At 40.6% G+C, this 11,627-nt stretch overlaps 1 protein-coding gene across 3 annotated transcripts in view; it reads right to left on the reverse strand.

Moving 5' to 3' along the window:
- The window catches only part of LOC112642528 (cytochrome P450 4X1), a 37,755-nt gene extending 27,009 nt beyond the window's left edge, over positions 1 to 10,746 (reverse strand). Inside the window, exons 1-4 of one of the 3 annotated variants that reach the window (XM_025420188.3) lie at positions 10,432 to 10,740; positions 3,410 to 3,551; positions 1,684 to 1,728; positions 185 to 312 (exon numbers count right to left, since the gene is read on the reverse strand). In XM_025420188.3, the coding sequence (XP_025275973.1) occupies positions 185 to 312; positions 1,684 to 1,728; positions 3,410 to 3,551; positions 10,432 to 10,608 (492 nt within the window). In that variant the 5' untranslated portion in view covers positions 10,609 to 10,740. Of the gene's footprint in view, positions 1 to 184; positions 313 to 1,683; positions 1,729 to 3,409; positions 3,552 to 10,431 lie in introns of all 3 variants that reach the window. The other 2 variants (XM_025420190.3, XM_049094419.1) reach the window with 2 other exon arrangements.
- Positions 10,747 to 11,627: the final 881 nt, after the last annotated feature.

Raw genomic sequence — 11,627 nt, forward strand, 5'->3', positions numbered from 1 at the left:
TTATCACCCAAAGAACCAAAGCAAAGGCTTACATAGACACCTCTTGCTCAGCTGGTAATTGTACATTGGCTAATTTCTAGGAGCCATCCTCCTTTGACTTTCACTACCCACTACAGATGTGAAATACATTCCTTTTTGGAAACATTCTGGAACACATCAGAGCACTCTTTTTCCCTTCACTTACCAGCATTGTATTCACAGAATGGGCCATCACCTTGATGTATGATTTCAAGATGTTAACATTGAACCCAGGAGTTAGTAGGCAGCGGTGCTGGAACCACTTGGATCCTTCCAGATTCACTAGTCCGTTTCCTTGAGAAATAAAAGGGATAAAACCTCATGCCACTTTATTAGATGAGATGACAAAAGAGAGGTGAGAAACACAACATCATGGGCTGACCATGGCACACAGGTAGTCATAACAGAGTGGAAATCAGAGCAGGGCTCATATATTAAATTGGAAGTTAGTTTTGATGCTTACATCTGGGATGGATGTATTCAACACTGTGAGGAAGACACACCAAGTTTTGCAGCCTGATGAGTATGCCGATCCTGAAATCACCAGCTACTGTCTCTGTAGTAATTGAATAAGTTACCTAATCTTTCCAAGGTTTGGTTTTCTTAATGATGAAGTGTGATAATAAGCATCTACTTCACTGTGTTGCTGTGAAGATTAAATGAAAGTGTATATATGAGGCAACTAGCATGGCCTGTAACTTGATGTAGAAACACAACACATATTCATCTCTCTTGACTCCAAACCAACCCATAAACTATGCTGTGAATACAAAATTTACAAGGAACTAGACCCGAGTATTTACTCTGTCCCCAGATGTCTCGTCTTCGAGCCCTAGTCTGTGCTTTACACCCATAAATGATATGAAGTGGAAACTCTCAGGAAGGCCAATGCTTCACAACCTTTTGTTGCAAGAAAGGTCATTAAAGATTTGGTTTTAAATGACCGTAAAGTTTATTAATATGTAATTTCCATCATTCACTGAGTGCTTACACGTCAGGTTTGTGACACATGGTCCAGCACTGGTACAATGCCAGACATTACACTAAGTGTGGGAAATATGGGCTTCACTTAATCCTCACAATGGCCCAGAGATGTAATGCTTATTGGATGATTTCCCCAAAATCACATTCAATTAGTCAGTGGGAGGCAGTGTTCAAATCCAAGTAGCTCTGAACCCCAAACCTACAATTTTTTCATTTAATGCCTTCTTTGTCTAACATAAATACCAATTACATGACTAAAAGTCTTAATTTATCTGCTAATGGAATACTACAAACTATACTTCAGAGCAAAACTGCACTGGTTTTCAAATGGAAATAAAGGAACTCCAAAAAGAAAGGGGAAGAACCAAGAAAACAGAGGGAAGAAAGGATAAAATAAAGGATATAGATGTGAGGCTACAGTTTTAAAGACAGAGATGGGATGGATTCACACACATGTGCCTTAAGAATGAGACTTTGGGGAGAGAAATGGACAAAGAGGGCTCCTGAGAAGTTGTGCTGTGTTGGCTTAGCACTCACTCTTGATCTTCCCCCTAGAAAACTTGCAGTATAGATTTATCATCACTCTCTTAATGCTTTCGAGCATTCTGATTTGTTTCTTGGAATGCTCTGCTATAGCAAGGGGACCTCAGTGTGTCACCCTACTCTGTTGTACATACATACCAAGACATGGAATCAAGAACTTGTACAGGTACTTGGACTTGGGATCTGCAGAGTCAAGCAGAAGAAACAAATGACAGCATTAGAAATTACCAAAGTCGGTGAAGTTTCTTTAAATTTGCCTGCACTAACCATAAATAACAAAAAAGGAGCCCAGGACTCACTCCCTATAGCCTTGGTAGGCCTAGGAAAACTACAGGTCTCGGTTGAGAAACCAGAGAATAACAAACCCCAGGAGGCAGACAGGTACACATACCCAGATTTTCCCCTTGCTTACACTTTCTCCAACAGAAGTAGAGATTGCCTAAGGGTTACCAAGTTTCCAGAAGAGGATTTCGGACAGTATATTATATCCTTTTTGGAAAGTAGGTTAGTGATTAGAGCAGGGGCTGGCAAACCACAGAGAATGGGGGACAAATGCTTCTTGGGGTTCTCGTGAACTCTAACATAGAGGTATTTTACAGCTCTTGTCCTTTAAAGGGTAAGCAGGAAACAAAATAGGGCTGGGGGCATGGGAACATGGAGACTTTCAGGGAAAAGCTGTTTTCCTTTATCAGGTTTTACTGAAAGTAACAGAGACAGTGGACAAGGAAAAAAGATTAGAATATAAGATTGTATTTAAAACTAAGTTAGTTAAAACATAGATGATGGAGCAAAAACCAGATATTTTAATTTTGTGCTATGAGATGATCCACCATGGATGTCTTGAAAAAGGCTTGGATGGGGGAAATAGATGACTTGTGCATGCCCTAAAAGGAAACACAGTTGAGAAGTATGCAGAAAGCAAAAAATAAATAAATAAAATTTGGACCACAGTCAAGAGGTTATACTGGTAAATTAATGATCTAGCAGTCAGGTATATGTACTGAACCAACAGAGGCAGAGCTACTTCTGAATTCCTTGAAAGACTTATGCTCAAACAGGGGGCTGGGGGTGGCAGGTATTGCTGACATGAAGTCACAAAACCAAGAGGCAAAGGAAGTCCTTGGTGATCTGATGGTGCCAACTGGGCTTTAAGATATACCCTCAAGGGCCCATGGGAGTCTGAGCTGGACAAAGGACTGGGTGGGGCAGGAGGAGTGGGAATCTCTTTCAGGGTTGGTCAGAAACTTCTCCTCACTTTCTCCAGGTCTCTCTCTCTCTTTTTAAAGATTTTATTTATTCATGAGAGACACACAGAGAGAGGCAGAGACATAGGCAGAGGGAGAAGCAAGCTCCTCGCAAGAAGCCCGATGCAAGACTCGATCCTGGACCCCGGGATCAAGACCTGAGCCACTGAGCCACTCAGGCGTTATCTTTCTTTTCTTTCTTTTTTTCTTTTTTCTTTTTTCTTTTTTCTTTTTTATGTTTTCTTTTTTCTTCTTTCTTTCTTTCTTTCTTTCTTTCTTTCTTTCTTTCTTTCTTTCTTCTTTCTCTCTTCCTTTCTTTCTCTTTCTTTCTTTCTTCTTTTATTCCAGTATAGTGAACACAGTGTTATATTAGTTTCAGGTGTATAGTGTAGTGATTCAACACTACCATACATCACCCAGTGCTCATCACAAGTGGCCTCCTTCATTCCCATCACCTATTTCTCCCATCCCCCTCCCCTCTGGAAATCATCAGTGTGTCTCTAGGTCTCTTAAAGGCCCAATACTAATCTTTGCTTCAGGATTTCTTTAGAATCCTGCCTGTGAGTTTTGCATATCACTCTTAGGAGGATTAGGTTCCTGAGATTCATCCCTTTTCTTACCTGTTCTGCCCAGAAATGTCTTTGCGTAGTCTGGGTCGTAGATATAGAAAAATGCCTGAAAAGGCCCAACCCAGTAAGGAAAGGCACAAGGGTATTTTTCAACAAGCTCCTCAAGTTTCTCTATTTTACCATCCTGAAGTAACTGCAGTGAAAAAAGAGTGAAGGAAGTTAGAGGAACCCGACAGTCTGGACTCAACCCTCTTACAGAGGCAAGCTGATCTAGGGCCTGGATAAGGTCGCACAAACATGCATTCCTTGGCATTTCCAAGCTTGGAGTATAATTTTTAAATATAATTAATTAATTAATTAATGAGAGAACTGGGGGGAGAGGAAGAGGGGGAGGGAGAAGGAGAAAATCTCAAACAGACTTCCCCCTTAGCATGGAGCCCAATGCAGGGCTTTTTCTCACAACCCTGATCATGGATCATGATCTGAATTAAAACCAAGAATCAGGGCAGCCCTGGTGGCGCAGCGGTTTAGCGCTGCCTACAGCCCAGGGCTTGATCCTGGAGACCCTGGATCGAGTCCCACGTCGGGCTCTCTGCATTCTCCCTCTGCCTGTGTCTCTGCCTCTCTCTCTCTCTCTCTCTCTCTCTGTGTCTATGAATAAATAAATAAAATCTTAAAAAAAAAAACAACCAAGAATCAGACACTTAGCTGACCATGACATCCCAGAGCCCCAGAATATACTTTTCTAATGAAGGTCAGGGCATTTATCTTCTCAATGTAAATGTATGCTGTATCTCCAGAACAAGCCCCTGTCAAATGTCAAATGACATGGTGAACTGTTTTCCCAACTGAGAAGGTGAAGAGAATCTCATCTGCTTCATCTGCCAATGTCTCACATTTTGATTAGGAGTGGAGTCAAAGCTGAGAAAGATTTTTTTCCTATGGGAAGCTAATTGGTGATAGGCTGAACATGACCCATGATCCAATTCACAATTTCCTCTCCCTTTTCCTTTCTCTAATCATTAAGGAGTGATTTTTTTTCTTGTGACTTCATAGTAAAAGCTCCTCCCTAAAAACCCACCCACTCCATCTATGAAGAAAATCTCATTCTCTTCCCTTACTACTTGGAGGCTCATTTTGAAGTTTGAAGTAATGTTTAAGTAAAAAACTCCCAGCTTCTAACATTTATAAATCAGAGTATAAATGCCATCATCACAGATGAACTTTTTACTTGATAAGTAGTTTACTAATGGCTCATTTAAAAAATTCCTCTAAATCACTGACAAGAAGATTCATTTATATCCATTTATTATATAAAGTGGGAGTGTGTGTGCACCTGTATGTGTGTGTCTGTGCATGCTCAGCGACACATGATTGTGGGGGTCCTGACTTGCAAAGAAACCCTAAGGCTGGCAAACTCTTCTTTGTGTGACCAATCATACAGAGTTTGCCATGTGATTGCTTGTACCCTCAGAAAAGATGGAAAACTCTGGCTCCCAATTTCCTCTGTTATCAACCAGCATTTTTATCCCATGAAATGTTCCCTGGAAAGCTGACTTATATTCTGAAAACTACAAAACATTGCTGAAAGAAATTTTTAAAAACCTTAAGTAAATGTAAAGATATCCCATGTTTATGAATCAGAAGACTTAATATTGCTAAAATGACAATAATTCCCAAATTGATCTACAAATTCAATGTAATCCTGCAGAATCACACCTGGCTTCTTTGTAGATGACATTGACAAGCTGATCCTAAAACTTATATGGAAACCAGAGGTATCCAGAATAGCCTAAATAATCTTGAAAAAAAAAATAGGAGGATTCATGCTTTCTGATTTCAAAACTTTACTATAAAGCAAAGTAAGACAGTGTGGTATTGGCATAAGGGTAGACATATAGATCAATAGAATAGAATTGAGAATCCAGAAATAAAGTTCATGTTTATAGTCAACTGATAGTAGTGTTTTTTGTTCCAATGAGGTGGTTCTTGGTGGGCCCTTGGATGGGGACTGGTCACCAGAAAGACCAAGCCATAATTAGAAGCTTGGGATTTTCAACCCCATTTCCCATTCTCCACAGATAGAGAAGGATTGGCAATGGGGTTAATGTTCAATCATGCCTACATGAGGAAGACTTTGTAAGAATTCCAAAAGTACAGGGTTTGGAGACCTTCTAGTTTGGTGAACATGTGGAGGTACTGGTAGAGTGATGCATCTGGAGAGGGCATGGGCGCTCTGTGCTCCTTCCCAGATAACTTACCCTGTGCATCACTTCCAACTGCATGTTCATCTGTATCCTTTATCCTAACCACTTTTAATAAACTGGTAAACAGTAAATTAACTGTGTTCCTAAATTCTGTGAGCTAATACCACATATTAACCAAACCCAAGGAGGAGGTTATGGGAATCTCCAACTTACAGGTGATTGAACGTAGTAACAACTTGGACTTATCATTGGCACCTGAAGTGGGGAGGGGATGGATAGTCCTGTGAGGCTGAATTCTTAATCTGTGGGATTTGATGATTTCTCTGGGTAGACAGTCAGAATTTCATTAAGTTGTAGGACACTCAGTTAGTACCACAAAATTGATTGGTTGCAGGGGCACTCACCCAATATCTGGTGTCAAAAGTGTTTTGAGTATGGCCATAATGTGAGAGAAAAGGGGAAACACAGGAGGAAGAATGGGTTTTTCCCACTCAGGTGCCAAAACAATACAATGGGGGGGAGGCGGGAAAGAATAGTCTTTTCAACGAATGGTGCTGGGATATAACTAGATATCCACAAAGAGTAAAATAAAGTTAGACCCCTACTTTACACAATATGCAACCATTAACTTAAAGAATCAAATATCTAAACAAAAGAGGTAAAAGTATAAAACTCTTAGAAGAAAACACAAGGAATTAACCTTAGACTCAATAGTCAGTTGCATTTCTACACTAAAATGTAGAAAATCTATATTTTCTACACAAAACCAACTGCATTTCTAACAAACAATCTGAAAAGAAAATAATGAAAACAAGTCCATTTACCATAGCATGAAAAAGAATAAAATATTTAGGATGTGAAACCAAGTATTGGAAAACCAAGTATTCCCAACCAACAACCTAAGCCAAAGGCACACGCTCAACCACTGAGCCACCCAGGCGTCCTTGGAAGATTTATTATTGTTAAGATGTAAGTACTACCCTAAGTGATCTATAATTCAATGTAATCCTTACCGAAATCCCACTGATGTTTTCTGTAGAAATAGAAAAATCATCCTAAAATTTATATAGAATATCAAGGGAACTTGAATAGCCAAAACAGTCTTAAATCACAAGAACAAAGCTGAAGGACTCACATTTCTTGATTTCAAAACTTATTACAGAGCTACAGTAATCAAAACAGTGTGATTCTGGCACAGAAATATATATATATATATATAGGCTAATGGAATAAAATAGAAAGTCTAGAAATAAATCCTCAAATATCTGGTCAAGTGATGTCCGACAAAGGTGCCAGGACCATTCAATGGGAAAATGATAGTTTTTCAACAAATGTTGCTGGGAAAACTGGATATCCACATGCCACAGAATAAAGTTGGGCCCTTCCTTACCAAAACGCCATATACAAAAATTAACTGAAACTGGTTCAAAGACCTAAATATAAGGCCTAAACCTGTAAAACTCTTAGAAGAAAACATAGGGCATAGGACGCCTGGGTGGCTCAGCGGTTAAGTGTCTGCCTTCAGCTCAGGGAATGATCGTGGAGTCCTGGGATCAAGTCCCACATTGGGCTCCCTGCATGGAGCCTGCTTCTCCCTCTGCCTGTGTCCCTACCTCTCTCTCTGTGTGTCTCTCATGAATAAATAAACAAAATCTTAAAAAACAAAAAAGGAAAACACAAGGCAAATTCTCCACAGCATTGGATCTGGCAATGACTTCTTCAATATGCCACAAAAGGCACAGGAAAAAAAATATACAAATTGGACATTATGAAAATTAAAAATTTTTGTTCATGAAAAGACAGTATAACAGAATAAAAAGTGAAAAACACAGAATGGGGGAAATATTTGCAAATAATATATCTGATAAGTGAGATTCCACTTATCCAGAACAAATAGAGATCTTAAACTCAACAACAAAAAACAACCTGATTCAAAATGAGTAGAAGACTTAACTAGACATTTCTCCAAAAAAGATATACAAATGGCATTGAGCAGATGAAAAGACGCTTAAGGGATGCCTCAGTGGCTCAATGGTTGAGAGTCTGTCTGCCGTAGGCTTGAGTTGTGATCCAGGGGTCCTGGGACCAAGTCCAGCATCAGGCTCCCCACGGGGAGCCTTTTCTTCCTCTCCCTATGTTTCTGTCTCTCTCTGTGTCTCTCATGAATGAATGAATGAATGAATGAATAATTAAATAAGTAAATAAAATCTTAAAAAAAGAGAAAAGATGCTTAACATCACTAATCATTAGGGAAATGCAAATCACACCCATTAGGATAACTACCATCAGGAAAAAAACAAAACAAAACAGAAAACAAATGTTAGTAAGAACGTGGAGAGATTGGAATCTCTGTGCACTTCTGGTGGAAGTGTAAAATGGTACTGCCACTATGGAAAACAGTGTGGCTGTTCCTAAAAAAATTAAAAATGGAATTACTATATGATCCAGCAATTCCATTTCTGGGTACTTATCCAAAAGAATTGAAAGTAGGGTGTTGTACACCCATGTTCACAATAGCTAAAATGTAGAAACCACCCATGTATCCACTGATGGATGAATAGATAAATAAAATGAGGTATATAGGGCCAGTGAAATATTATTCAGTTTTTAAAAGAAAGGAAATTCTGACATATGCTACAGAATGGATGAACCCTGAGGACATTACGTTAAGTGACATAAGCTAGTCACAAAAAAGATAAATACTACACGATTCCACTTATACGAAATACTAGTACTCAAAATTGTAGAGTAGTCAGAATTACAGAGACAGAAAATAGAGTGGTGGTTCCTGGGGGCTGGGGAGATAAAGAAATGGGGGACTATTGTTTACTGGGTATAGAGTTTCAGTTTTACAAGCTGAAAAGAGTTATGGAGTTGGATGGTGTTGATGACTGCACAACATTATGAATGTATGTAACATCACTGACTTGTACACTTTTAAAAATGTTTAAGATGGTAAATTTTATGTTATGGGCATTTTACTACAGTAATGATGTTGGGAAAAAAATCAGAAATGTGTCAGAATTTTCAACAGTCACCTTGAAAGCTAGAAGATGATGGAATGTTGTCTTCAAAATTCTGAGAGAAAAGTATTTCCAAACTCTAATTCTATACCCAGCCAAACTATCAACTAAGTTATGAATTTTAACAGACATTTTCAGCCATTTGAGAGCTCAAAGAATTCACCCGACATTCTTTCACTCAATCTCAAGAAGCTACCATAAAAATAATAAAATAAATCAGAAAAAAAGATATACTATCCAGGAAACAGAAGATATGACACAGAATAGCACATTATCTGTGTACCAGGCCTAAAGAGCAACCAGTCCAGGTTAGAATGGGAGGAGAAGTCTTTGGGAGAAATGCCTCCAGAAAAGTATATGGACTGATAGATTGTTTGATATCTTTCAGTATTTGAAAATGTTGTTGAGATGTGTTTGATAGATCTATTAGAAACATTTGGGAAAAAAATAGTGATAGATTTTGAAAAACTAAGCATATGAGAAAAGGACATTAATAACAACATGAGAGAAGAAAGTTCTATGAGAGAAGGAACAAAATCAACCATTGGATCAGTGGTAAGTAAGCATTTACATAATCAAAATAATATAAGTACTAATTTTTCTCTTTAACCAAGAAATACCATGTAACTATATTGGGACAGTAAAAGATGAGGTATAAGTGATTATTCATCATAAAGTAGTTAATAAAAGGATATCTAAAATTATGAAATTAAGAAATGCAACATAGTAATATTTTACCAATAAGGATTGAAAGAAACATGTAAAACAGTTGAGAGTGGTTGCTTTTGGAAAGAAGGATTAAGGGGAGGTGAGCGGGGGGTGGGGGTGACTAGGTGACTGGTACTGAGGTGGGCACTTGACAGGATGAGCACTGGGTGTTATTCTATATGTTGGCAAATTGAACACCAATAAAAAATAAATTTATATTTTAAAAAAAGAGTGGAGCTGAAGGATCATGCAGCAGCTCTGCGGGGCATACCCTCCCCACCTCAACCATCCTTTAAAATTCTGCCCAGACTTTCACAGACTTTCCTTCCTCCCCTAGATAGAGACACCCACTTCCCTCCAAGATCCCCTTGTCCCTAAGGTCTCTATCAAAGCACTCATTACCCTGTATTTGTATCTTCTCTTTGTAGTCTAAGTACGCATCTGCCTTGGGCTTCTGAAGGTAGGTACTAGTCTGCTCTCTGCAATTCCAGCATCCACCACACAATTCCACTCAAAGCTGGCTGAACGAATAAAACAAGTAATCAGGGGTGAGCGTGGATGTGGAGAACAGGAGGAACAGAAGGTAAAGGTCTCCCTCTTACACGTTGCAATTTGCCATCATTTTTTGAGTGAGTGGTGGGGGCTGCTCTCTACTTCACAAGAATCTTGGGAAAAGTTCATTTTCTCTGGTGGTAACACACTAAGGGTGGCAACTAATTGTGTTCGATTTTGCATATTTTCTGCAAGTAATAAGCACTATTTAGAATAACGTAACTATCTTTTAGCGACCCGCGTGGAAGGCTTTTCAAGATGCAGTACACAAATGCAAGAGCTCGGTGAAGCCGCTAGACCCAGCCCTGAGTTGCAGAACGCTCTTTTTCTGTGCTCAGACTCTGCATAGGCCCTCCCAGCCCCCCAGGCTTCCACTCCAGAGGCTCCGGGCTTGTTGCCTTTTCCCTGCAGCGCTGTGAAGGAGCAAGCCCAGAGTTCATGGAAAGATGCCCAGAGCCCCAGGCTGGGCCAGAGAGGTCAGTGCAGGATGCAACGCTGAGAGGGAAGGGAGGAGACAGCCCGCCCCACCGCCCGCCCGCCGGTCTCCTCGGCAGCATCCTTCTCAGCCCCTCCCTTCCGGTACCTTCTGGTGCCCGTAGAACCAGTGGGTGGGGGGCGCGGGGAAGGGGCACAGGTCTCGCAGCAGCCGCAGCCTCCGCAGGTAGAGCTTGATGGCCTGCAGCAGCCCCAGGGCCAGGCAGAAGGCGAAGGCCAGGTACAAGGGCCGCGCCCAGCGCGTCTCCAGCCAGGACGACTCCATCCCCGCACCAGGCGGGGCGCGCGCGGACTCGGGGCCCGGGAGGGGGGAGCCCTCTACGCGCGCCGCCGGGAGAGGTCCCCAGCCCACGGCGACTCGGTGCCCTCATCAAGCTCCTTCCTCCCCGGGAGGAGGGAGAGCGCTGGGAGGGACAGCTCAGGCTTGGCCAGCGGAGGCAGGCGCGAGTTCTCGGGTTTCTAACCCTTTATCTTTAAAAAAAAATTTTTTTTAAATTTATTTTTATTGGAGTTCAATTTGCCAACATATAGCATAACACCCAGTGCTCATCCCATCTAACCCTTTATCAATAGAGAGCAATCTTCATTCAGGGCGACTTCTTAATGCCCCTCTGGAATGTCACACTTCAGCTGTGACAGTTTTCAATCATGGGAAGTCAGAATTTAGGTGTTGAAATAATTACAAGGCCAAGGCCATTGTCTTTCTTCGTTGCCACAAATAAATGGTAAACTGCTATGTTTAAAAAAAAAAGATCAATAAAAAATAAATTTATTATTAAAAAAGAAAACAAAATAAAACACCCCCAAACTAAAAATCTTCTTCCCTGCTCTGAAATTTTGTCAAAACTCACGGGGATCTTGGGGCTGAGGATGGATATGTGTAATTTTTTTTTAAATTTTTTATTTATTTATGATAGTCACACAGAGAGAGAGAGAGAGAGGCAGAGACATAGGTAGAGGGAGAAGCAGGCTCCATGCCGGGAGCCTGACGTGGGATTTGATCCTGGTCTCCAGGATCGCGCCCTGGTCCAAAGGCAGGCGCTAAACCGCTGCGCCACCCAGGGATCCCAGATATGTGTAATTATTATACTCATATATGGCTTGTCCGGTGGTGTGCTGGTAAATGTTCAACAATTGGTCCTCACTTGGATTTCTAGCATTTGCCAATGTCCATCATGTACTATTTTAAACTGCAGAAGACACTACAGATACAATCAGGGCCCACTACATAATTTGGATCCCAGTGCAAGAAAAAATGTGGGATCCCTTGTTAAAAAGTTATTA

Source organism: Canis lupus, chromosome 15, assembly GCF_003254725.2.
Source record: "Canis lupus dingo isolate Sandy chromosome 15, ASM325472v2, whole genome shotgun sequence".
NCBI classification, from domain to species: domain Eukaryota; kingdom Metazoa; phylum Chordata; class Mammalia; order Carnivora; family Canidae; genus Canis; species Canis lupus.